A 27,522-nucleotide genomic window follows, 5' to 3' on the forward strand; every position below is an offset into this window, starting at 1 on the left:
ATCCAGCATTCATCCTGCTGTCAAGCCCCGCCCCCTAAAGCCCCGCCCCCCTCCTCAGGCTCTCCGCTTGGGTCATAAAAGAGAGTTCCCCTTTCCCTCTCGCGGCTCAGTTTATTCCGGTTTGAAATCTGATTTCTCTCTCGCCCCCCCCCCCCCGGTCTCCAAAATCATTTGGAGAAAAGGCTCTGCGCTCGCCCTCCGCGAGGGAGGAAAGAGAGAGAGGTAAGTTTGCCAAATCGCCCTCTTTTCATTCAGGGGGTGGCGGGGACAGTTGATGATGGGGAGGGAGCCAGTTCCGTGTCCAATGGGATTTAATTCGGAGTAAACGTGCTCCAGAGATCCCGCTCTGGAGTGAGGTATTTTTGACCTCAGGTGTGCTATAGATCTGGCACACGGGGACCCTCAGCCTGTGTTAAGACTGAGTCATTCACTCATCGGAGAGGGAGGCAAAGCAAAGCAAAGAAGTCCTGGAGTTTGGACTTGAGGGAGCCGAGTTCGAATTCCGAGCCCTCCTGGTGATCTTGAGCCAGTCGACTCTTTAACGCGCGCAGCCGCGGTGGTGACAAGAGTAAACCGGGGACAAATTAATAGAATGATAAAGTTAAAAGAGACCAGAGTCATCTAGTCTAAACCCTTCCGTGCAAGGCAGGAACCTTCTACCCAAGTTGAGGCTCGAACCTACGACCCTCAAGAGTCTAGCGCTCCACCAACTGAGCTATGGGTACCAGTGCGTGGCTGCAAAGCGCAGTCCTGCCCTAGCCCCCTTGAATCCCGTAGGACTTCTCTCCATCTGGATAAGATTATTGCAGCCATAGGTGATGATCGGAAGGCCATATAGCGACGGGTTCAGGATACGGACCATTAGCAAAGCAATTCCCACCCCCCCATCCCCGCCTCTCGAGTTCATCTCGGTGGTGTGAGGGCTTAACTGGCCTGTGGATCCTCTTCCAGAGCTTGTTCTAAAGCGTCGTCTCCTCTCCCTCTCGCAGCCCTTTTTGCAAGTTGAATCTCTTTTCTACCCCTTCCGGCGGCTCCGCTCCGCTTCCCTTATCTCTGCTAGTCGAGATCGCGTTCGTTGTCTTTTATGAATGAAGCGCATTTCGTAGTACTCCGGAGAGACCGCGTGGCGTGGCGGGCAGGTGCGGGACAGAGATGTGGGTCTGATCCTGGCCCAAGAAGAGGTGATGCCGAATCACGTGGCTGAGACTTCTTCTGTGCCGAGACGGGAAGAAAGGTGGCTAAAGATTTGGCTCCTGGCCTGTCGTTTCCCTCTTTCTTTTTGGTCTGTTCTGTTAAAAGGAGGGAGGCGGGCGATGTTTTTGGGAAGCAAATTACCCACCGGATTCCTAGTCCTTTCGGTTAAGGCCTGCCCAAGCGAGGTTTCTCACCCCACAACTGCTGCAGGCTGCAGAAGTTAAGGCTCCGGGTGGTCTTTCTTTTATTTCTGATCGCAACCCGAGAGCCACGTTCTTTCGCGAGGCTCGCGTTACCGAGCTTAGTCCATTCCGATTGATCGACGGGGAGGTTAGACGACGTTCCGTCATATAACAATCTTTACTGTCCAGCGCATTCGGCTGCCTTTTTCCTTACCCTGAAAAGTGCCCTGTAAGCTGACTTTGCCACCCGAGTCCCACCCGAAAATAGCGACCTTATGGAAGCGCCCCCGCAGACATCAGCTAGGAGACTTCAGCCCTGTTTGTGCAAATATTCTGTGCAAATATTCTGCAAAGATACTCTTTCCTCTGACCCTAGCTATACACTTCACTTAGAAAGAGGGAGCAGCTAAGATTGCAATCCTAAACACACGAGGGAGTAACACCCATTTACCCTTCCCAGCAGTGCATAATGTGCAGAGGATTCCACTTCACGACTGTAGCCCAGCGTACACTTACTCGAAAGTAAGCCCCACCAAGCACAGAGGGGTTTTACTTCAGAATAAATACGCCTGCACGTTGACACTGACCCTAAGCATGTTTACTCCAGAGTGAGCCACACTGAGTTCAGTGGGACTTAGCGCCTTGCAAGTATGTTTAGTTCTGCAGTTTTAGTTTCCGCAGGTTTGGTCTCCGGCACAGCCGCATGGATCTAAAAATCCCTTTAGCATAAGAAATTTGGCTCTATTATATTAAGCAAGTTTTCGAACCGCACAGAGCTTTCCTTCCGGACGGGAAAGGAAAATTATGTGCTACCCCAAAGTTTGCTGCAAGTATAGACCAATTCAGTAAGGAAAAGCCTACTACTGGTCTCTGTAGGGGACAATTTCTCTTCTGACGCTGCAGTCTTTCAGAAGTGCTTTAAAAAAAAATCAACTTGGTGATGCCTTAGAGGGGAACAGTTGTGATTGGTCATCGCGAGCTTCCCTGGACCAGAGCTGCTTTCTGGCCCAGGAAAACGCACGAGAACAAATTTAAAAACTATTTTGTTTTTATTTATTAGATTTATATACCTCCCTTCGTCCTAAGAGCTCACCTCGGAGGTGGTAGGAGGTTTTTGTCTCTGCTAGGACAGACTTCGACGCTGCTGCCCGATCTTAATGGAGATCAAGTGATTCCAGAACTGTCCTTTGATTCTCAGACTCTGCATTTAAGACCCTGGTAACTTTGAGGACCTTCCTATTTACTCTCATATCAAGCTAATCATGCTCTTTAGATCAGCAGCAGCAGTGGTAGGTGGGTAAATAGTATTCGAATATATCTATATTTCGCTTGATTGCTTTAGATGATTAAGACATCGGTAGGGGTCTCGCGCAGCTGGAAGAGTGGAAAATTTGTTGGAAGGGGCGCTGTCCCTCCAGCCCCCAGACCCATTCGCATATGGGTGAGCTGCCATATGGGGTGGGTGAACCCTAGAGGAAGGTAACTGAAGCCATTGTTGGGAGAAGCTATAGGCAACGTAAGTTACGGTGATATGAAGGCAGGCAGGCAGGCAGGCAGGCAAGTATTCATTTAGCTATCCTCTCCTAAAGCTAGATAGAGCCTCCGGGATCAGAGGCAGTGTATCTGGCTGCAAGAGGGCGAGCAGCAGGGGAGGTTTCTAGGAAGTTGGCTTATACCGAGTCAGACCAGTGGTCCATCTAACTCACTGGGGCACGATCCGGATGTTGCTGGACTCCAGCTCCTAATAGCACAAGTCACAGAGTCTCAGGATTGCAGCATTGGGAGGGACCCCGAGCGAGGATCATCTAGTCCAACCCGCAGGCACATTTCACCCCGAGTGGGGCTCAAACCCACAATCCCTGAGATGAAGAGTCGCAATGCTCTACCAACCGGAGGTAGTTCCCTCCTCCTCTCCTCATTGTTTTAGGCAGGGTCCTTTTACATCTTACCAGGGGATTCGAACTGGTAATCATGCATTACTGGGGGGTTGGACTAGATGACCCCTAGGTCCCTTCCAACTCTACAATTCTGTGATTCTGCGCACTCTTCCACTGATCTATGGCCCTTTCCTCATTGCATTCATGCCTCCCTTTTGTGCTTCCTGCAAGTGTGTGGATAGCTGCTGTGGGAGGCAGGATACCGTGCCGACTTTGGGTCTGATCCTGCACGGCTTACTCTCAGGTTCTACTCTCTTTACGCATAACAGATGGGTGCAGTCGACTGACCCCCCAAGTCTTCTGAGAAACGTACTAAAAAGGTGTGTTGGGTATGTTGGTTCGCAGGAGGCAGCCATGAAGACCGCAGCCTCCTGGGCCACGGCAGAACGAGCAACAGAAGTGACTGGGACAGCTCAGTCGTTAGAGCACTGAACTCTCAATCTCACGGTCCTGGGTTCGAGTTCGGAAAGATTCCTGCATTTGCAAGGGGCTGGACTAGATATCCCTCTGGGGTCGCTTCCTCCACAATTCTGTGATTCTAAGGTTGAAAGCGGAACGGGAGCAGTTTAAGGCTTGACTACGACTTCAGGTCGAGTACAAACTTTGCCCGCAGCACAAGAGAACTAAAGTATATTCTGAGACCAATCGAGGCAGCTGTTGAATTTCAACTTTTTTTGCCAGCTTTGAAGAGGAGACGGAAAAAGGAACCCCCCCCCGCGCGAATTTGGGGACTCGGGTTCTCTGAAAGCAGAATGTGGGTTGTGCAAAGCTCAAGGAAGGATGCGAGGGAGGGAGAAAGTAGATGCGGGTCTCGGTCATCTCGTGGGAATGGCCACCGTTTGGAGAGGGAAAGCAAACAGTTCATAGAATCATGGAAGAGTTGGAAGGGACCTCAAGGGCCATCTAGCCCAACCCCCCTGCAATGCAGGAATGAAGAGGAGGTGATTCTTGTTTTTGGGGTGGGGTGGGGGGCGCAGCAAGCGCCAGGTCTCCCGGGAAAAGGGCCTGGCGAATGAAAGAAGCGGGAGACCAGATGATACCTAGCGCATAACTAGCCCTGCAGCTCATATGCATTTCAACCTACGAGATTTTAGTTTATAGAAGGGCACGAACCCCTGTCCAGGCACTTTGCCGGGAGCTTCCCGTCGAAATTTCGACGGGAGGCGGGAGGACAAGAGCAGGAGGGAAGGGAGAGCGAGAGCAAGTGATGGATGTGCGCAAATACAATCCTGCCTCCGCCGGGGGTCTATGATTACCCATTTATTCCAATTCAATGAATGCCTCTGCTTAATAGAATACATTCACTTTTACTATACATTCTATATTCCCTTTTTAAACTTCAACCACCTCTGCTTCCCTATAGGAAGGCAGCATCCACCCGCTGGTAATAATATTTATTTGCATGTAGATAATTAAATGTAGCCGCCGATCTCTGTAAGGCATTGCACACTCCACCAGCAGTGCAGTTCCAGAAGGAAGCCCCATTGAGTCCAATGGCACTGAAAGTGAGTCTGGGGTTGTGCCTTGCCTTGTATAAGTCTCCTGCGGCCCACACGTAAGCATTGCGGTGTGCGCAGCGTTTATTTATAGTGCTTAGCTTCGTGGTTCAGTAAGTGTGCTTGTGTTTTGGTGTAAATAATGTTTATATACATACCGATCGTCTTATTTTTTTGGGGGGGGGATGTGCATGTGTGGCTTTTCAAAGCACTTTCTCTGCCACTGACAAGGCTTTGCTTCGGTAATCGCCCTTTGGGATATTCGTTAATGTAGAATTTGTGCAGGTGTGTTTGTTTACCGTTGATCTCTATGGGTGAAAACCTGCTTTGGGGTGAGAAGACCTCGTTGCTTAAGGGCAGTAGCAAAGGCTTGATGTCTTCAATCGCAGCACCAGAATTTCCGCAGATCCTGCCTTGACTGGTTACATAATACCCACAATGTATTTCATTGTCGAAACAACTCCCTTCGATTTTCAGCGTGGCTGGAAGATGTCCGGCAGTAGCAGCCTAGCCGCGCGATCCTCTTACCAATGGGTAGCTCCGTTTGGCTAGAGCATGGTGCTGATAATACCAAGATCGCGGGTAAGGGACAGCTGCATATTCCTCCATCGCAGGGGTTTGGACTAGATGATCCTCAAGGTCCCTTCCAACTCTTGGATTCTAGATTTACTCTCAAGCCCCGCGAACATAGCTGTCAACTTTCCCCTTTTTAAAGGGAAATTCCCTTATTCCGAATAGGATTCCTCGCAAGAAAAGGGAAAAGTTGACAGCTATGCCCGCGAAACTCGAAGACACTGACTCGCAGGCTGCACACATTTACTAGGGAGCTGTCTAAACAAACCCTGCGCGCGACTTAGTGCCGAATAAATAGGCACAGGATTGCGCTGGAGCAGGCCGATCCTATGCACGTTTACTCGGAAATCACGCCCCCAAGGGGGCGCCAGTGGCCTCGCACCCCGTGGGAGCCCACAGCATTGCGCTGAGTGCTTTATAAGCTTTTGACTGCTTCCAAGTCGGCGAGGGGCCAAATAGCACTGTTTGAGCGCAGCTGCGCCAACGCGCGCCACGATCCTCGCCGGGGCACCTTTTCCTGGGGCTCGCCCGAGAAAACGCGCTCAAGAGCCGCCGCGGCGGAGGCGGCGCGTCTGGCCACTGGCGCAGCGCCATCCCCCGCGTTCTGGATGGGCGGGCGCCCCTCGTGCCGCGCGGGCGGGAGTCCCGCCGAGCCGGGGCGGCCGCGGGTTTGTGAGCCAGCGCTTCAGGGGCGGCTGAGAGGAAATGTGTCACGAGGGCGAAGCGGCTGCTCGGAGCCGAGTCCCCTCTCGGCCTTCTCTGGGCCGGGGCGCGCGGGCGGGAATGACGGCAACAGGGCCAGCCGCGTTGGCGAGCGAATGTGAGGAGTTTCCTGCGGAGAGTCCGCGGCGTGGGTGGGAAAGCGAAGGGGGAAAGGCCTCGGCGGGGGGTTTGAACAGAGAGAGAAAAAGGAGGGAGGGAGAGAGAGAAGGACGGCGGCCGGGGAGAGAGTGGAAGGGGCTTCGGTGAGTATGAGGAGAGGTCCGGCTCGTGCCAGCCGCGAGGGAGCCCAGAATAGAGGAAGGAAGCGGGGACGGATGAGCGTCTGCAGGAGAGGGAAGGCGACAGGGAAGTGGGAGCTGGGTGAGGCGCGGCTTTGGGCCATGTGGGTTGCCTGTCAGGGGAAAAAACAACACCAAAGACGGCTCTGAGGGGGGAGGAGTGCACAAAACGAAGCAGGCACACACAGAGAGAAAGATAATTCGGCGTGTGCTCCGAGGAAGAGCCGGTTAAGGCGAAGTGTGACCAAGAGGGAGGAAGGGGTGGAAAAACGTCGAAGGTGAGGCGACGGCTTCGGCCGGCAGGTTCCTCAGGGGCAGCAGACACACCTCCCCCCCTTTCTATGCCCCCTGTCCTTCTCTCCTGGTGGGGAGGGCGGCACCATTTTGTGGCTCGCCTCAGGGGCCGCTCTGAAGTGTTTGCGAGGAGAGGAGGTGCGCGCGAGGGAGACGCGGCATAAGCAGGGGCCACTCTGTTTTGGCGCCAAACGAGCGAACGGTCTCTCTGCTTCCTCGGGAAACGGGTCTCTCTCTCTCTCACTCTGGATACCAGGAGTGCTAACTTGACCCTGCGACCGTGAAGTGTGCATGGTGGCCCTGGCACCGAAATTTGTGGTTGGGAAATTTGGTGGGTGCTTGGGAGACCGTGGTTGACACCGGCGCCCCCGAACTTCGCTTGCCCGCGAGCAAAAGCGTGGGCGTGGAGGAGAAGTTCGCGCTTCTCCCGCTAAACTTGCGGAACGGCGCGTTCTGTGGGCTAGAGAGAAAGGAGAGCCCGGAGCCGCTGAAGCGCGCGCGCGCGTGTCCGGCGCGTGGCACGTGACCCTTCTCCCTCCCATCAGCAGGGGAGGCGCCGGAGCAGGCGACGTCGGCTGGGCGCGTGGCATGAACCTGGAGGGCGAGCGCGGCATCCACAGCACCAGCGAGGGCGGCGGCGGCGGGATGAGCGCGGTGAGCTGCGGCAACGGGAAACTCCGCCAGTGGCTGATCGAGCAGATTGACAGCGGCAAGTACCCGGGCCTGGTGTGGGAGAACGACGAGAAGAGCATCTTCCGCATCCCCTGGAAGCACGCGGGCAAGCAGGACTACAACCGAGAGGAGGACGCCGCTCTTTTCAAGGTAAGGGGTTGGCCCCGGTTCAGGCGCGCGCCAGACTTCGCAGATTTTGCGATCCAGTGGCTTGGATCTCAGCCAGAGGCGAAGGGGCTGTTTGCATTTCCTTGCGCAAGTTTGGCTCCAGTCTCCCATCAGAAGCAAAGTGTACATTCACTTGGAAATGGCCCGTGCTTTTAAGTGGAACTGGTTCCAGATTTAGGGTCAGGTGCAGTTAGATGATTTAGGACCATTGGGTAACGTACATGGAATTGGCTCTTTTATCTTGTCAACAGTCTGCAAGGTAGATCGGACTGGAAGACAGGTTTGGCTGAGGCCACTCAGAGAACTTCCTGGCTGATCTGGGATATGAACCTAGAGCTCATTGGTCCAACTCCACCCTCTGTCCACTTTTATCCACACTGGCAAATTCCACAAAGGCGCAGGGTCCTTTAGCCTGTAACAAGTGAAAGTACATTTTCCCTAGCAGTAGAGGCTCACCTGTGACTAGTTAAAGAAATGATATTTGATGTTCCCTAAACTGTGTGTAGACTGAAGAAACCAAGAGGTAGATTGGACTCTGCCCTATTAGAATTGCTGGAGAGTGGAATTACGAGGGTCTTTTATTTTAGGGTACTTCTTTTCTCTGACTTTAAGAGAGAAATTAAATGATCACCAATCAATGACGGAATTATCTTTTCTACCCAACTAGCATCCTAGATGCTTCTGAATTAAAATGCCAGCCAAGCTGCTTTCCTGTCACACTTGAAAGAGTCCTTCCATGTTCTACAATTCCTTCTTCCTTATTTGATTAACTACCCCAAGGCGTGACTCTTTATGGCTGCAATGATGCTCCGAGTTGCACAAACTTGCATTCTGTAGACATCAATGGAACTTGTGTACAATTTTGAACAGGATTGCAGCCTTTGTCATTAAACTTCAGCAAGCACCATAATAACTGTTTAGCAAGACTTCCTTTCTAAAACTCCTTCCGTTGATTGTTATTGAATAGCATTACCTGGAGCAACACTGTTCCATTTCTGCTAAAATGAATGTAGCTAATTACTGTTAATAGTAACTCATTTTTAAAAGCATCCATTTACGCTACTGGTTGAATCCACAAGCAACGCCTTCCCTCCTTAATTACTCAGCCTTAATGTTAAACGTTGGTATGGCTTCCTTAGCTTTGTGTACTGAACAATTGTGACATGTCTTTTAAAAAAGCCATCTCTTGACTTGAAAATAGTTTTTAACTTTTAGTTACCTGCAGACTAGACTGGACTTGGCAGAAGTTATTTCCACCTCAGCATGATATGAAACAAGAGTTCATAACTCCTGACTACAGTGGTACCTCGGGTTACAGACCCTTCAGGTTACAGACTCTGCTAACCCAGAAATAGTGCTTCAGGTTAAGAACTTTGCTTCAGGATGAGAACAGAAATCGTGCTCTGGCAGTGCAGCGGCAGCAGGAGGCCCCATTAGCTAAAGTGGTGCTTCAGGTTAAGCACAGTTTCAGGTTAAGAACGGACCTCCAGAACGAATTAAGTACTTAACCCGAGGTACCACTGTATAGCACATCCAAAGGGTCACAGATTCCACATCCTAATTATGAAAGATTGAGTGTTTTTACATCCTTGCTCCCATCGTGTGCTGTCTGCAAGCAGGGCTCTTATTGAACTCTGCACCACACAGAATGAGAAGACTAGAAGAAGCTGGGACCGCATCTGCCGCCATAGCTGCATTATTATTTTTTATTTAGTCAGAGAGACCATAGCTGAGTGGTAAAGCAGCTACTTTGCATGCAGAAGGTCCCTGGTTTGATCTCTGACGTCTCAAAGTAGGGCTGCGGGAGACAGCAGGTGGACCAATGAGTCTGACTTTGTTTAAAATACATAAGGTCCTAAAAAATCTGCCATTCCTTCTGCCTGCATAGAATCTCTGACATCTTTCTGAGAGGCAGTGTGGTATAGTGGTTAGAGCGCTGGACTAGACACAGGTTCTCATCTCTGCTCAGGCCTGGAACTTAACTGGGTGACTTTGGGCCAATTACACACTCTCCGTCCAACCTGCCTCACAGGGTTGTTGTGAAGATAATACAGAGAAGGGGAGGACTGTGTCCTTGAGCTCCGTGGAGGAACAAGGTGGGATAAAAATGTGATAATAAATACACAAATAAAAACAGGAAAGCTTATAGGTGGTTAACTGCAGCCTGATTTGTATATCTATTATAATACTGCACCCCTGCTTTCTCCACTCACCAACTGCCTGCCATTCCCTCATTAACCTCTTAGACTTTGAGCTTCCCACATCATGCTCACTTTTTCACCTTTGGGAACTCACTTCTGTCTTCTGTTCTGAAGTCCCGCTTTGCACCCATTTTCACCTTCACCCCATGCTTTCACCTCCCCTTCCTTTTGTGCAACTTGCTCCCACTGCACACAAACCACTTGCATGGTAACATTCTGTATCCTCCTCCCACACATCACAACTACTAAGCACCCTTTCCGTCTTCTGCCCAGTTATGAAGCTACTCCCCTCCTATTCTGCAGACTTTTAATGACCCAACAGTGGTACCTCGGGTTACATACGCTTCAGGTTACATACACTTTAGGTTACAGACTCCGCTAACCCAGAAATATTACCTCGGGTTAAGAACTTTGCTTCAGGATGAGAACAGAAATCATGCTCCGGCGGCGCGGCAGCAGCAGGAGGCCCCATTAGCTAAAGTGGTGCTTCAGGTTAAGAACAGGTTCAGATTAAGAATGGACCTCCGGAACGAATCAAATACTTAACCCGAGGTACCACTGTACTTGCATCTTCAACCCCATTCCCATGCCTCTCGCACCCTCCATCTGCACCCCAGCTATCACCTTCACTCCCTTTTCCCTGCCACCCTCCTCTGCACTTTTCTCAACTCTTCCGTGCACACAGAGCATTCCATTTTCATGCTTCCTCTCTCCTATTCTACACCCCATTTGCACAGGGCTCTGTGCTCTTTCTTTCTCTCATGTGAAGCAGCTGAAGAATGGAAGAGGGAGAAGTTTGAGTACAGCAAGAAGGGAGATACACTGAAAGAGGGAAAAGTGGCTGTTTTAAACAGTGGCAGAAGTTTGAGGAAAGTGGGGAGTGGATAAAAACAGAGGAAAATGGTGATTTTAAACAACAACAGTAAAGCAGGGATGGCGTGACAGTGAGGGTATTCTTTTTTAAAACAAACAAATTTTAACAAGAAAAAATAGCAGAGATGGGTACAACACAAAAGATAATACCAAAAAGAAACACAACAACAACAACAACAACAACAACAACAACAACAACAACAACATAATAATACTTTATTATTTGTACCCCGCCCATCTGGCTGGGTTTCCCCAGCCACTCTGGGCGGCTTCCACAGAAACCAAAAATACACTAAAATATCACACATTAAAAACTTCCCTGAACTTAAGATGTCTTCTGAATGTCAGGTAGTTGTTTATCGCTTTGACATCTGATGGGAGGGCGTTCCACAGGGCGGGCGCCACTACCAAGAGCCTTTCCAAACTCCCTTCTTACTGTACTCAAATATTGCTTTAAAATGCCAGTGTGGTGTAGTGGTTAAGAGCGGTAGTCTCGTAATCTGGTGAACCAGGTTCGCGTCCCCGCTCCTCCACATGCAGCTGCTGGGTGACCTTGGGCTAGTCACACTTCTCTGAAGTCTCTCAGCCCCACTCACCTCACAGAGTGTTTGTTGTGGGGGAGGAAGGGAAAGGAGATTGTTAGACGCTTTGAGACTCCTTAACGTAGTGATAAAGCGGGATGTCAAATCCAAACTCTTCTCTTCTTCTTCTTCTACTTCCTCCCCCACATTGTCTTCCTCCCCGACCCGCTTGCTCTGCTCAAACTTTTGCCATTCTTTAAAATCACTACTTTGTTCCTCTCAGTGTTCCTCCATCCATGCTTTACTGAAACTTCTGCTGTTGTTTAAAGCACCCACCTTTAATACTTTCAAGTATCTTTATACAATGCCACTGTTTAAAATTGCTTTCCCCCCTCTCAGTGTCCCTCCAAGCTATCCCACCATGACCTCATGCAAATTCAGAATTGTGATGCAGCACTACAGATCCTTCAACGGATTACATTTTTATTATATAAAAATCACACACACACACACACATTTTATACACTATTGTTCTAAGCTGCCCTGTGCTCCATACTGGAGGAACGGTGGGACAGAAACTATCTAATTCATAAATGAAGAAATAAAACATGTTGTGCTTACTCCATGCTGTTTTGCAGTGAACTAAAATAGCACAGGGCCTTTGCAAATGGCACAGGGTCTATATACTTCCTGTAGAACTGAAGTATCTCCTATGAATCTAGAACGACATCTAGTTCTTTTTCTGCAGTCTTCTCTGCTGGGTCCTGAAAAATTGCACTGCGTTGGAAATTTGGTTTGTAGCTGAGCTATGCCTAGGGAAGTGAAAATCTTATAGCAGCAGGGGAAAAGCTAGTGTTAGTCCCATCAGAGAACTTCCACGATGAACACACGTATCGTGCTATTTATATTGTTGAGTATAGGTATGTTTAAAGGAGTTTTTAAAAACAAGATGTTAACCACCATCAATATTTCCAGGCTTGGGCTCTGTTTAAAGGGAAGTTCAGAGAAGGCATTGATAAGCCAGATCCCCCCACCTGGAAAACAAGACTGCGGTGTGCTTTGAACAAGAGCAATGACTTTGAAGAACTCGTTGAAAGAAGCCAGCTGGATATATCAGACCCCTATAAAGTGTACAGAATAGTACCAGAAGGAGCAAAGAAAGGTAATCTTGTATTATACGAAACAATCCCATTTATTGAGATGGTGCTGGGGTGGGATGGGGATATACAACAGCGCTATAATTACTTTAAGCCATAAAGTTTGGTGAATTAAAAATCTAATGCTTGTTTATATAGGTTTACAATAGAAGCGCCTAGGGTTCAAATAACTGATGCATTTCTGCCTGATTCTGTAAGCAAATAAATTATACAATTCAGGTGATTTGCATGTATGTTGTCTTTTATCCTGATAAAGTTTTCCAGTGACAGACTTCTAGATTTATCCCCTATCAGTAAAGCATACCAACAAACCTCATGGCTATGAAGTAGACCGAAGCAATAACAATGTCATTTTTAATGTGCAAGCTACTTTTCTCACAAGGTTCTTCAAGATACACATGCGTAAATCTCCCTGTTTTATATACACAGGAGCAAAACAGCTTAGCATGGAAGACCCCCAAATGATTATGAATAATACTTACACCATGAACTCGTCTTATTCTGCACTACCACCTCAGGTATGTATAAATACATATATATATAATATGGATGTATTTTAGCTTTGATGTCAAATGATGAAGATGTAATGATACCATTGCTGTTTCATTCCTTGATCTAGTGTTAGATTGAAAAAGAGTACCAAAGAGTACAAATACAACTTAAGGAATGTTCTCAAAGAGTTCATAGGTGTTGCTGTGATTCGATTTTTTTTTTGAACCCATACTATTAACTCTTATTACATTTCATATCTGTTTCATCATTTGCAGTCCAAGTATTCATCTTCATACATTTCAAATATTTACACCCCCCTGTAAATGTCATTAAAAAAAAATTAATTAACAATGCTGGCTGTGCACCAATGCATCAGTTTTGTGCGCGCTTCCTCTTCCAAGGGGACCTTGGGTGCTGTATCTTCATTATTTGCAGGGGAGAACCTAAGGATCGGTGGTGAAACACATCTTTTGTGTGCATAGACTCCTATGTTCTGCCCCCTGGCACCTGTACTCAAATAATCTCTGGTAGCAGGCTTTGGAGAGAACACTGCGCAAGACTCTGGAGAGCATTTTGTGTTTGGACATTTTGAGGATGGGATGTAGAAATGAGGATGGGTGGGAAAGCTGAAGATTCTGTCTGCAATTGACCATAACTTATATGGGGACACGGGTGGCGCTGTGGGTTAAACCACAGAGCCTAGGGTTTGCTGATCAGAAGGTTGGTGGATCGAATCCCCATGGCGGGGTGAGCTCCCATTGCTCAGTCCCAGCTCCTGCCAACCTAGCAGTTCGAAAGCACATCAAAGTGCAAGTAGATAAATAGGTATTGCTCCGGCGGGAAGGTAAATGGCGTTTCCGTGCGATGCTCTGGTTCACCAGAAGCGGCTTAGTCATGTTGGCCACATGACCCGGAAGCTGTACGCCGGCTCCTTCGGCCAGTAAAGTGAGATGAGCACTGCAACCCCAGAGCGACTGGACCTAACAGTCAGGGGTCCCTTTACCTTAAAACCATTATGTGATGTGTGGGACACCACAGCCTGACCCTGCACACTTTATTCATGGCAAAGAGACTGGTTTGACAGAACTGGAGGACCACACAGCTGCTTTGAGAGCTCATTGGCCAGAGGATCTTTCTTCTCCTGCAGCATATGAAAACATTACTTTTGTATGAAGTCGTATGGATCACAACTATTCTGAGATCTTGGACCCCTACTCAGAGCTGTTTGCCTGACTTGCATGCCATATCTGTCAATGCCTCTCCCGTCCTCTTTTGTTATTTTGTATTATTGGTTTTGGCCGCACATACCTGCTTTTTGCAAAATTGCATTGTGAATTGACATACTTTCCTTATGTGTTTTCTTTCTTCTTCTTAGAACTGTGATGGAAAACCTTTTTTTAAAAAAAAAATGCATTAAAAAAACACCACCACATTATGTAATATTTTGTTAAACATGCAGGTGCCAAGCTACATGGTGTCTCATGACCGTAATTGGAGGGACTATATGCCGGAGCAGTCACACCCCGATATCTCCTACCAGTGTGCAAGTGTTCCTTTTGCAGCTCGCAACCACCATTGGCAAAGCCCAGCATGTCAGAACGGTAAGAAGATTCCAGTGTTTTTAGACGGAGCTGTATCTGGTGGTTATTTAAATTGCAAAAGAAGTTGTGGTTCTTGACCCAGTGGCTGTGTCCATGTGGTTGTGAATAAGGTGTAAAGTGGATTTCCTCATTCATTTCATTAGAAGACACTGCTCAGTATATCCAGCACTTTGTGTATGTAAACATCCCCTCTTCGTTGAAATGAATGGGGAAGTCTTGGGAAGTGGGAAAACTCTATATGCGCATTCCACTGTTGGAAGAAAGTACAATGGTATGAATGAGATTAGGCAGCCAAAAGTAAGGACTTTAAAACCTCATTTAAGGGATAGGCAAGCACTTGCAAGATCCCTCTCACTGAAATCAATTGGACTTGCAGAAGTGGTTAACTTTGGAGCATGTTCTAAGGTTCCATTACAATGAGCACTCAGTATAAGAAAATGGTGCAATCTCCACAGGAGTGTGGAGTGCTTTTACTTTGAAGATTCAGAATAACGGACGAGGCAAAGTAGGTAAGTCAAATAGGCCTATTTCTGATGGTGCACATAATGAAAGCTTTTCAGTGTTGACAAAACTGATGTTATTCTTCAGCATAAGAGCCAACTCCTAGGGGCTGAGGTCCTTTTGACTCCCCAAAATAAAATATTTCAGGAGGCCAGGGCCCTCCAGATTTCATGGGCATTGCCATTCAAATGGCGTGTGTGCACCACATCATGTGATCAATTATGTAGGGTGGGGCTTACCTGCATCCTCCTGTATTGTAGCCAGGTTGGCACCCCTGTTCTGCAGAGTGGGGTCATCAATGTGGCGCATGCAAGCACACATGTGCCTGCCAAAGCTTTTCCTGGTGCCCACAGTTACCCCTCCTCACATCACACCCATTGTAGTCAGGCCGAAAGAAGACTTCTTTCCTTTCTGTTGTAACCCAAAAAAATCACCCTCCCCTCCTGCAATTAGTTTTAAAAAAAATAAAATAAAATACTATGATAGAAGGCTTTCCCCAAGCCTAATTGCCTGTATGTGTGTGTGAGAGAGATATAACTTCCTGGAGTGGGTTAACCAGTTCCTGCTCAGCCACACTCTCCAGGAAGATGACGCCCCTCCCCTTGCCAAAAACAAATTAAACTTGAAAAAAGGCTGAAACACTGTTCCCTGTTGGAGGGCAGATGGGGTTGAGAATGGATGATTGTGGGGCATGTATATTTGCATGGCTATGGAGTGTGCATAGAATCATAGAACTGTGGAGCTGGAAGGGACCGTGAGGGTTCTCTAGTCCAACCCCCTGCAATGCTGGAATCTTTTGCCCAGCGTCAGGCTCGAACCCATGGCCCTGAGGTTAAGAATTTCATGCTGTACCAAATGAACCCTGCCAGCTGCCTGTGTGGTTGCAGTGCAGTGCCAATGCCTATTACTCAGGTTTCCAGAATTGGCAATCGCTGCTCCAAGTGCTTCATAAACATGGAATGTGTTCAGTGAAGCCTGTCAAATAAAAGCATATTGCTTTATTAATTTTTGGCTTCCCTCTTTCACCTACTAGCCCATGAGTGAATCTGGCTGATTTCAACGCAAAGATACATTATAAATGAACAGATATTTAAGGCACAATGATACACCCCAAGTCAACCACTTCTCTAAGTCCTATTGATTTCTGTGGTAGAGTTTATCACTTAGATGCTTTTGCATCTCTTTCAATCCTAACCATGAATCATTAAAGCTGAATGCCTGAAGAACCCCCTTGAGGGTTTCCTAGCTCTGTGACATCACAAAGCCAGCTGATCCTATGCAAAGTAGGTTTTAGTCCATTCCACCAGAAAATTTACTGGGTGATGTTGGACTAGTCACTATCTCCCAGCTTGGCCTGCCTCATAGCAGTGCTGCCAATTCCAGGGGGCCACAGGGGCCCAGACACCCACAATTTTTTTTTGCTGTGGGTGCCCAGCCTCTGCCCCCTGCCCATGCCACCTGCTGCCTTGCCTCTGGTGTTGTGGCACTGCAGCAGCGACTGGCCCTGTGCTCTGCCGCAGGGTCTCTGTTGGGGCCCATTACGGCTGCAGACATGCTTCCAGAGTGCGACTACTGCTGCAGCAGGCCCCAATAGAGGCCCTGCGACAAAGGTGCAGGCACTGGCAAAGTTGCCACTGCGGCAGCAGAGCACACATGCGCCATAACATTGCATTGCGGTACGGCATCACAGCGTCATATTATGACATCATAGCGTGCATGCGCTGGGCACCCACAGTCTGGGGCCCAAGTTGGCACCACTGCCCCATAAGGCTTTTATGAGAATAAAGTGGATAGAACCACATGTGCCACTTTGAGCACCTTGGAGGAGCGAGATACTAAACACATTTACAGTGGTACCTCGGGTTAAGTACTTAATTCATTCCAGAGGTCCGTTCTTAACCTGAAGCACCACTTTAGCTAATGGGGCCTCCTGCTGCTGCCGCGCCGCCGGAGCACGATTGCTGTTCTCATCCTGAAGCAAAGTTCATAACCCGAGGTAATATTTCTGGGTTAGCGGAGTCTGTAACCTGAAGCGTACGTAACCTGAAGCGTATGTAACCCGAGGTACCACTGTACTAGAAAATAAGCCCCTGAAGTCAATCCCAGTGCCATGCCTCTTCTGGAGTCATGCAATGGTTTAAAGCAGCCTTTCTCAACCTGTGGGTCCGCAGATGTTGTTGAACTACAACTCCCATCACCCCTAGCTAGCAAGGCCAGAGCTCAGGGATGATGGGAGTTGTAGTCCAACAACATCTGGGGACCCACAGACTGAGAACCGCTGGTTTAAAGCATCCATGAGGTGCCACTTAGTGTGAGGAAGTACAGAAGCACCAAGGGATCCATCTCTGCAGCCAGCAGAAGGCCCTCCCAACTCAGCCAAAACATCCAGAGTCCAGGAGAAGGGAAGCATCTGCCAAGGTTTTCGTAAACTACCTGGGAGCTCTGCTGAAAGACAGCATATAAACAAGCAAACAAAATGTGTTCAGGTCTAAATGGAAAGTGAATTTCTCAGACTGGAGGGAGAAAGCCTTCAATGGATTTTGGACTGCTTGGCAGCATAGTTTGTGAACAGAAACCTTTTTGTTTGTGAAAGCAGGTTGTCAGGTAACTGGAACCTTTTACGCTTGTGCGCCACCCGAGGCACAGACTCCTGGGATCCCAATAGAGACGAGCATAAGGTCTGGTGAAGCTCTTCCACTGTCAGGTATATAAATAATTCAACAATTGGCAAGTAGCAATGAATTCATGAGAGCCCTCTCATAACTTTCACACACACACCCCTTTTCCCCGTGAGCTCAGATGAGAGGATAACTGTGAAATTTCCATCAATGTTTGGTTCTCTGATTTGGTTTTAAAAAATGCAAGGTGAATACAGGGTGTGCATAAATGTTGATTGTCCACATATATATGAAGTGTGGAGAATGTTCACAGACAACATGAACAAGGAATTTTGTGCAGTGCCCAGTCAATATGCGTTGAATTTTGGGCAATGCCTAGTGAATGTGCCCGGGTTCCACATGATGTTGGAAAAAGGTGGCCAAAGTCAATTAAGGTGGTGTGTTTATTGGCCAGTCAAAGCAGGAAGCAACCAGAAAGAGCTCCTCCTCAATAGAAGTTCCTATCTGTGGAGCTCTCTCCCAAGGATGACCTGTCTACCACCAACCATGTTATTCTTTCAGTGTTAAGCAAAGGATTATCCCAGACACTTGAATATATTTTCCTCTCTTTAGTTGGTTGTTAAATATTTTATATTATTTTTGAAAACTGCTATGGAAGTTCCACTGAAGAGCCGCATATAAATATTTAAATAACCAAAATTATCCTGTCGGGGACTATGTGGATTACCCAGGCGATCAGTGAAACATATGTGGAGGTGTTGCACATCAACCAGACATTAAAGTACAACTGATCAGTTAATTTCCCCCCAAATCATTTGGCAATGACTCATACCTTCGGCTGTAACATTCCCTGTTAATTGTTTGGTAAACTTTCTCCATGCTGTCATGTGAGTGTACATTATGACTGATGTTCATGCACAACTACTAGTCAATTCCCATTAATGTACATGTTGACAAGAATTCCGTACCGCTTAAGCATTTGCACAAAGTTATTTTTAGTGGCGTGTTTGTAGATGTGTTATCTTGCTGTAAGGGTGGCTGATTTCACTAACTGTAGCTCTTGCTGCCCATACCTGCAGCACAACAGCCATATTTGTTACTTGCTCCAATGCTCCACCACCAAAAAACCCCCCATGGAACAGCTACCTATCAGTTATCAAGTAGCCTGCCTTTTGACTTGGCCAACAAGTCATAGCTCAACTCAGTGAATCATAGGAATCACTATGCCAATATCCTCACATTTCCCCAGCTAATCTGCTGTGTGGCACAATCTTACACATGTTTAAGTCCCACTGTGCTTAATTTCCTAGCAAGTGTATTTAAAATTGTATATGCATTCTCAGGTTCCAAGTCTGCCACTGAAAAGTGGTTTGAAGCCACATCTCCGAGATGCTATGTGCAACTCAACCTCAATGCTTCATAGCTTCCTCGTAGACGTTACATGACATGCCATTGTCTGGTGTCCAACGGTTAACAACAATTTTGCATAAATATGCTTTCAGATTGCCGATTGCACATCTGTCTATATTACCACGAAACTCTTGTGAAAGAAGTCACTACTTCAAGTCCTGAGGGGTGCAGAATATCTCATGGCCAAAGTTATGAGGTCAGCGGGCTGGACCAAGTTCTTTTCCCTTATCCAGAAGATCACAACCAGAGGAAAATAACCGAAAAATCCTTAAGCCACCTGGAAAGGGGAGTAATACTCTGGATGACACCTGACGGACTCTATGCTAAGAGACTTTGCCAAAGCAGGATCTATTGGGATGGGCCTCTGGCATTTTGCAACGACAGGCCTAACAAATTGGAAAGGGAGCAGACATGCAAACTTTTTGATACTCAGCAGTTTTTGTCAGGTATGTATATTACAGTCATAAATGCATCCTTGTAGGTTGTGTGATGCAAGCTTCTTCGTTTGTCATAGCAGTGGGTTTCAGAAGGAGTTGGATGCACATTCCCTCTATTTGACCATAGCATGAGCTGAAATATTACCTAATTTCCTAAAAATTTCTAATTAGCCTTCACTTGAGAAATGTAATGTCAAATCACCAGTTGTCCTACTGTCGGCTAATAATGCTCCTCACACACATTTTTTTGCCTGCTAGTCAGTGGTGTAATATTTCAGAAGGTCCCCCCCCCCTAATCTTATCTGCATTCTTAAATGCTGCTTTAGTCTTTGGTGTCCAGGGTGCTAACACTTACAGTTGTACAGTATGTATAACTTTTAGTATGTACAACACTGGCTGTTTTGCAATGAAAATAACATTGTGCAGCTTCAGGTTTTACTTTGGTGAGATCAAATGGGCTAATATAAACACATCTGCTTAATTAGAGACTGTGATATGTGGACTGGATATAGAAACATCTGGACTGAAATAAACATTTCTTATCTCCAGCAAATTTGAAAGTGGAATATTTTAAGCAGATTATTTAGTGGTTTGTTTTTTTAAAAACAAAATGGAAGCACCATTTTATAGATTTTCCTTTTTGGATTCCAATAGTCTTTGGATTATAAAATCCCCATAAACCCCCAGTTATACAATTTTGAGTGAAAAAATTATAAATTGTAACTCCGCTAAAGGCATGTGGGAGACTTGTGTCTTCTCCATACATATTTTAGAGGTTCTCCTCTAAAATTTGGGGTCTTTTCTGAAAGCCAGCTAGCTCTGGTTTATCCCAGCTTGAGGGTAAATACAGTCAGCCATGGCATACCTGGAAGCACTCAATAAACTGGAAACAGTAACGTTCTGCCAAATTGAGAGAAATTTTATTATGCTTATGTACCTGATCGGAAAGATGGAGAAGTTTACCATTTTTAACATTGCTGGGTAGGATGTTGCAGATATGCACTGATTTGGATTCTAGATTTTGTTAGATCTTTTGCCATCTTCATTGCCGCAGAATCTTTTGATCAGTAATATAGGCTGGTTTTCCATGATATTTGTTTTTCTGCCATAGCTCTGAAGTTTAGTCCTACATAATAGCTTGAGTATTTTCTGTTGGCTTTCCAGAACTACAAGTATTTGCCCACCATGGGCGGCCGTTGCCTAGATTCCAGATTGTGTTGTGTTTCGGTGAAGAGTTTCCAGATCCACAAAGGCAAAGAAAACAAATTACAGCCCATGTAAGTATAAACGATTTGATTTGCTTGAAACTAGGGTCATGCAAATATATTAAAGCGGGTAAGGTAAATGCTTAAAGTGAATTAAGTTAATCCAATATATTTAAATAAGGTTGAAAAAGAGCATTGAAATGAAATATAAATCACCACTCTCACAGCTAGGCAGTACAGTATAACTGAAACTTCCTAAAGTACAATAATCGCCTGGAAATATGCAACACCAGTTTCTGAGTGATTCACATCTGTGATTACATTTCTGATTTAAGCTAAACGTTGCAACAATTCAAATATTCTGAAATTGGAAGTCACGGTTTATTTCAATAAATAAACTAGACATGAACTATAATGAGGGGTTTTTTGGCTTGCCACCAATTGTTTGTGCCGTGTTGGTGTTTTTATAGCATTCTACAAAGCTGTAATAAATGATGCTTTGAGCAAAGTGGATGAGTGGAAATCTCGCCCCCTTACTTCCATAGTGATTCCCTCCTCCCACTTACCTCGTGCTCCCTGCATTTTGTGTCCTTACAGCCAACGGCTTTCATCCTCCTTTATTTAGGGCTATGTAGCCTATAATTGGATAGGGAAGCGGGTGGTGCTGTGGGTTAAACGACAGAGCCTAGGACTTGCTGATCAGAAGGTCAGCGGTTTGAATCCCCGTGATGGGGTGAGCTCCCGTTGCTCGGTCCCAGCTCCTGCCAACCTAACAGTTCAAAAGCACCTCAAAGTGCAAGTAGATAAATAGGTACCGCTCCGGTGGGAAGGTAGATGGCATTTCTGTGCGCTGCTCTGGTTCACCAGAAGTGGCTTGGTCATGCTGGCCACATGACCCGGAAGCTGTACGCCGGCTCCCTTGGCCAATAAAGCGAGATGAGTGCCGCAACCCCAGAGTCATCTGCAACTGGACCTAATGGTCAGGGGTCCCTTTACCTTTTAGCCTATAATTCACAAAGCTGTTAAGCTAGAACATCAGTGCACCGGTGTCCTAAATGGCTTAAATAGGTTGTGAGTCAGGTTGTCAATTGTGCATTCTATTATAAACAATACTAAGAAACATTCAGCAGAAGAATTAGCTGTACAAGATCACATTATTTGACCAAGGTAATCTTGGAGAAATAAGATAATCTATGTTTTGAGCTTCAATGCAAGTTGTTTCGAAGTACACGTAATACCTGCAATTCTCATATGAGTTACAGTGGTACCTCAGGTTACAGATGCTTCAGGTTACAGACGCTTCAGGTTACAGACTCCGCTAGCCCAGAAATAGTTTCTCGGGTTAAGAACTTTGCTTCAGGATGAGAACAGAAATCGCATGGCGGTGGCATGGCGGCAGCGGGAGGCCCCATTAGCTAAAGTGGTACCTCAGGTTAAGAACAGTTTCAGGTTAAGAATGGACTTCCAGAACGAATTAAGTTTTTAACTTAAGGTACCACTGCAACTTTGTCCTGAAAGCTGTGTGTCAACGTAGCCCTGAGTGACTCCTTGCATGAGTGGATTGACTTCTGCCTGCACAACGGGACTCCCCCCCCCCATTCTCCCCCCTTTGCCCACTAAATCTGTTCTCTCTGGAGCTTATTTGGAGGTGGTACAGGGCATGTGCAGGGGAAGGAATGGGGAAATCCCATTGTGGATAGAAATAATTTTACTCGTAGATTTAAGCAGATACCACCCTATGTTTGGTTGCGGGTCTTTTCTTTCTCTCTCTCTTTTTTTTACAATTTCCACTGCAACAATCAACTGTAAAAGTTGATTATGTAAGGAAGATTTAGCTCTTATTGCAACTGATCAAGTAGGCAATTCACATAGTGAAGAGGAATAACATTTCAAACATCCCTACCACTACCTTTGTATGCCTGTGTGGAGTTTTTGCTATCTCCAGGGCTCTGCAGGAGCTCCATACTTTTAGAAAGCCCATGTTCAACAAGGGAAAATATATTTTTGTCGTCATTCACGGTAGGCAGTAGATGTTTCAGGTCAATGTTAGCCCAAGACACATAAAGGATCTCAGACCTGGTATGTTCTGAAGCCTGCGCTCGTACATGTGTATAGGCTTCTGTGTACATGAAACTGTAGTAGAATGCTGGACAGCACATGCCTGTTTTTTTAGAAACAAGTCCTGCTGATTTCTGTGGGTCTTGTTCCTAGTAAGTGTGTACAGTGGTACCTCTGGTTACGTACTTAATTCGTTCCGGAGGTCTGTACTTAACCTGAAACTGTTCTTAACCTGAAGCACCACTTTAGCTAATGGGGCCTCCCGCTGCTGCCACCGTGCAATTTCTGTTCTCATCTTGAAGCAAAGTTCTTTACCTGAGGTACTATTTCTGGGTTAGCAGAGTCTGTAACCTGAAGCGTCTGTAACCTGAAGCGTCTGTAACCTGAAGCATCTGTAACCCAAGGTACCACTGTAACTCATATGATAATTGCAGGTATTACGTGTACTTCGAAACAACTTACACTGAAGCTCAAAACATAGATCATCTTATTTCTCCAAGATTACCTTGGTCAAATAATGTGATCTTGTACAGCTAATTCTTCTGCTGAATGTTTCTTAGTATTGTTTATAATATACAATTGTTTATAATTAACAAGCTGATTCACAACCTAATTAAGCCATTTAGGACACTGGTGCACTGATGTTCTGGCTTAACAGCTTTGTGAATTATAGGCTAAATAGCCCTAAATAAAGGAGGATGAAAGGCGTTATGTACTGAAGCATATGTAACCTGAGGTACCACTGTATATGATTGCTACTGTAAAGAAGCATGTGCTGATAAACTTCAGTATCTTCAGCAAGTCCATTGGAATTGATAAAACTAGATAGAACACAAATGAAATGCTTTCTAATGAAGAACTCTGTTGACTTGTCATGATTAATATATATATTCAATATGAATGAATCAGACCATCTGGCTATGTGTCCCATTAACTTTTCTATCTGTTAAGGTTGAGCCCATGTTTGCAAGGCAGCTATACTACTTTGCACAGCAAAACACCGGACCTTTTCTAAGAGGCTATGATATACCAGAACAAGTCACCAGTTCAGAAGACTACCATCGAGCTCTCCACCATTCCTCCGTTCCAGAATAAGCATGTGAAAATCGGTGCCTTGAAGCATCGTGTTGGATGTTATGCCTAATGCAAGAATCGTTGGTTCACAGCTACATGTTATAAGTAAATGCTTGGATTTCCCCTGGGAAAAGAACAACAACAACAATTAAGTTCAAAGAATGGTTGTGGTCAAGCCTAAAAATATATTACAATGGACACATTCTCTCCTCCCTCCTTTTTTTGGATTGCTGTACCTCAGATTCTAACACTGGGGTTAGCGGTGGAAACTGACAAAATACTTCCTATGTTTACATGTTCTTAAAGGGAGGCAGTGTCTTATAGATGACTTGAACTTATTTCAGACTCTTAATTATTTATTTGATTAGATATCTCAGGGCAAGAATTCCTAGACCGAAGCAGCAGCTTACTTAAGATATAAGGGGGTACACAAAAGCACATTATTCAACGAAATGGAATTATTCTGTAATTTTTATAAGTATACTATTTCAAAAACATCTATATAGTCTTTAAAGAAAGTTGCAGTGTACAGGTGTATGGTTGTGTGTTTTTTTAAGAACTATAATTTCTGACATTTTTTCACGTTTTTAAAAAATGTATATTGTCGCTCTTTTGAAAAATAGACATGCGCAGCACATTCTGCATCAGGATTATTCCTAGGATAACTGTTTTATTATCATGCTATGTTATTTATGCCATTATATGTCATTTTCATAAAGCTCATTTAATGCTTAGTAAGCAGTCAAAGCTTCTTTCCAATAACTGCTGGATTTGCTGTGCAATCCTATACATGCCTACTGAGAGTAGTACCTGCTACTCTCAGTAGTACCTGCTCCCAGGGTACTTATGTATAGTACCTTCAGTAGTACCTGCTCCCATGGTACTTATGTATAGTCCTGCAGCCTCAGGCATTTTAAAAAAACAATTACCAAAGAGTGAAACACATGTTTGCACAGGATTTAAGATGAATCAGTGTAAATCTATATACAAACCGATTGTGAACTCACAAGCGCCCTATAGTTTAATATGAGCCATCTAAGCACTCAAAACAGTTTTTGGACAGATTCACAATTGACTTTATTGTCAGAATTATTTCTTCTGAGTGATAATGTTGACAGACATTGGCACTCATTCAGGACAGAGTTAAGTGCTCCGGTTACATAAGTAACTATGTGACCACAAGTGATTTCCTTTTTTAATATTAAAATTTATTGAATTTCAAAAAAGCAAAACAAAAAGACACAAATCAACTTCAACACACATTTTCCTTAAAGTTTTGACTTCCCACCCTTACCTCCATGTTGTTTTTATTTCCATCACTATTTTAATTTTAAAAGTAAAGGAAGGACTGAATTTTCAGGTTATTGGTTATTTGCTTGATCAGACATGTCAGTATCAAAGCAGCATATTCTTATGAATCATAGGAAATAGTCATCAAGATCCCTTCCTTCCTTAAAAACTATTTGTAGGTGTGTGTTTTTTCCTGCATTGAAGTATTAAAATAAAAAATGTGTTCTACTTGAATTTTTAATCAGGGACAAATTGTATATTTTTATACAATTGGCAGAAGACCCATGTTCTAACCCCCCACCCCCCGAATTTATACATCTTAAAGATGCAAGATGCCTTGGGATATAATATCCATTTCCTTCTCCTAAATAGCTAGTCCCATCACCTGGCACATTTTTTCCTGATGTATTTAGGCTGCAATCCTTATCATGCTTACTACAGAGTAAGGTCCATAGACATTGCGGGACTTACTTCTGAGTAAACATGCCTATGACTGTACTATTAATCTTATTCAGCTTGAAAAATTGATAGGCGTTGCATAGATGTCTGGTTCTTTTCAGACATATACATTTGTGGTGTTGATCCATTCAGCAAACAAGCACGTTCTCTCTCTTTCTCTCTCTCATGTGTGACAGACCTTTTTTTTTGCTTGCAGCCCCCTCCCCTTTATTTTGTTAGTTGTATAAAGAAATGTTATTTCTGCATTCCACTTATGAAATGCAGCTTGTGTTTAGTTTTCAAAGGCTTGATGACTACATCTTTTTCTCATACAAGGCCGTGTGAGATCTATGTTTATAGCACACTGGTTCATAATTCATTACTTGGAGGACAGTCCTATTGATTTGAATGGAACATATTTCCAAGTGGTACAGAAAGCACTTCAGTGGCAACTATGGAATAAATGTATATATAAATGGAAAACGCTGGTGCGTGCTGTGAACTACTTCAGACTGGATTCGAGCACTTTTATCTAAGGTGGCATACAGGTTTCCATAGCATGAGCATTTTGTGTGTACGTGTTTTCTCCTACAGATAAGGAACTGAAGCAACTTTCAACTGAATGGACACTCTTGCTGTTTTTTAAGAGGGTTCTTTTTAAAAAGGTGAAATCCCCCCCGTAGTAGAAAAGAATGGGAAAGATGGCCAACTGAACTAGTAGCATTCAGTTTGCTGTCCAGTACATCTTTCAAATGACTTTTACAGGCATAAGAACTCAGACCTGAGCTATGGGAGGAAAGAACAGTAATTTTGATTTCCAAGATATTTCTGTATACAGCCTAGTCTTCACTATAAGGAGGTGCAAAGGTTACCAAGAACCAAATTGTGTTTTGAATATCCAAGGCAGAAGGGAGTGCTTTTTCCTACTGATTCATTTATGCAAATTGAGCTTTTGCAGTGTCTTATCTTATGGGGTATTTTTAGCATTGGAAGGAAGCTCAACATTAGCAATTTGTTTTAGGATTGCCAATACTTTTTGGGGGAAATGTATGGAAACCACAGTTGGAAATGGCTTTGGCAAACATGATATATGCAAATAGCTGTGTCCCAGAATCCAGAAAAGTGATACCTGTATTATTTCAATGGGCTGCAATATTCGTTTGTATTTAAACACAAATGAATTTTGGAAGACTGCAGTTTTGAGCCAAGGAATATATTTTCTGCTTACTATTTTCAAGCAAAACCACCCTTTTCCAACCGCCCTACCCACACTGTTCCACATATGTGCCCTGCTTCTATGTGGAACACACTGGGGAGAAAAGCCACTGGGGAGAAGGAATTTTGAGCAGAAAAAGTGATGTCAAAAAAAGGGATGAGAAGCTCTGTTTCCATTCACCCACCCTCGGTTCAAACTCTGCTCATCAATTTGAAGTTGCTTGCCAATTAAAAGAGGTCAGGGTGATGTAACAGACCTTTCTGTGTAATGTTGAGTTTGCCCTTAAGCGAAATCTTAAATCTCAAAATTATTTGGGTTTTGTTGGATCGTGCCTTCTGTATTGTTTTGAGGTGCAGTGTTTACAATTTCTAACCACATTTCTTTTTTAAGCAAGTTCCATAGCTCTTAAACGAAACTTCCTTTTAAGTATTTGGGATTACAGGTGTGCTCAGAGTATTTAGTTTCAAGCTTTTATTTTGTCTAGTTTCTGCAGGAGCAGCCGAGGAAGGTTATAATAGAACAGATAGAATTACTGGATCAAGTTGTTTATGAATACAGTGGTACCTTGGTTTAAGAACAGTCTTGTTTAAGAACAATTTGGTTTACAAACTCTGCAAAACCGGAAATAGTGTCTTGGTCTGAGAACTTTATCTCGGTCTAAGAATGGAATCTGAACAGTGGAAGGGCACTGGCGGCGGGAGGCCTCATTAGGGAAAGCGCGCCTCAGTTTAAGAACAGTTTCGCTTTAAGAACGGACTTCCGGAATGGATTAAGTTTGTAAACCGAGGTACCACTGTATTGGCTAGTAGTAGAACAGAGCTATAAATGTACTATTAATAGTGGAAAAAAGAAAGCTGGATTTTTGAGACATTGTTCGAAATGTAATATTGTAAAATAAAGTGATGAATTTTTA

General features: G+C 45.1%; 1 protein-coding gene across 3 annotated transcripts; it reads left to right on the plus strand.

The window, feature by feature from the left end:
* The first annotated feature begins 109 nt into the window (after nt 1-109).
* Nucleotides 110-27,522, plus strand: IRF4 (interferon regulatory factor 4). Of its 3 annotated transcripts, XM_083519479.1 has the most exons (10): nt 110-222; nt 7,226-7,499; nt 12,088-12,274; nt 12,699-12,787; nt 14,221-14,362; nt 17,460-17,567; nt 18,984-19,337; nt 20,493-20,605; nt 23,543-24,468; nt 24,520-27,522. In XM_083519479.1, exons 2-9 carry the CDS (start codon nt 7,266-7,268, stop codon nt 23,684-23,686), a joined length of 1,371 nt encoding a protein of 456 aa, XP_083375605.1. In that variant the 5' UTR covers nt 110-222; nt 7,226-7,265; the 3' UTR covers nt 23,687-24,468; nt 24,520-27,522. The 3 variants fall into 3 exon arrangements, with proteins under 3 accessions (XP_083375605.1, XP_083375603.1, XP_083375604.1); XM_083519477.1 differs by lacking the exon at nt 24,520-27,522 and having other exon boundaries at nt 135-222; nt 7,223-7,499; nt 17,457-17,567; nt 23,543-24,514; XM_083519478.1 differs by lacking the exons at nt 110-222; nt 24,520-27,522 and having other exon boundaries at nt 7,155-7,499; nt 17,457-17,567; nt 23,543-24,514.

Source organism: Podarcis liolepis (assembly GCF_965112155.1).
Source record: "Podarcis liolepis genome assembly, chromosome: 8".
NCBI lineage: Eukaryota > Metazoa > Chordata > Lepidosauria > Squamata > Lacertidae > Podarcis > Podarcis liolepis.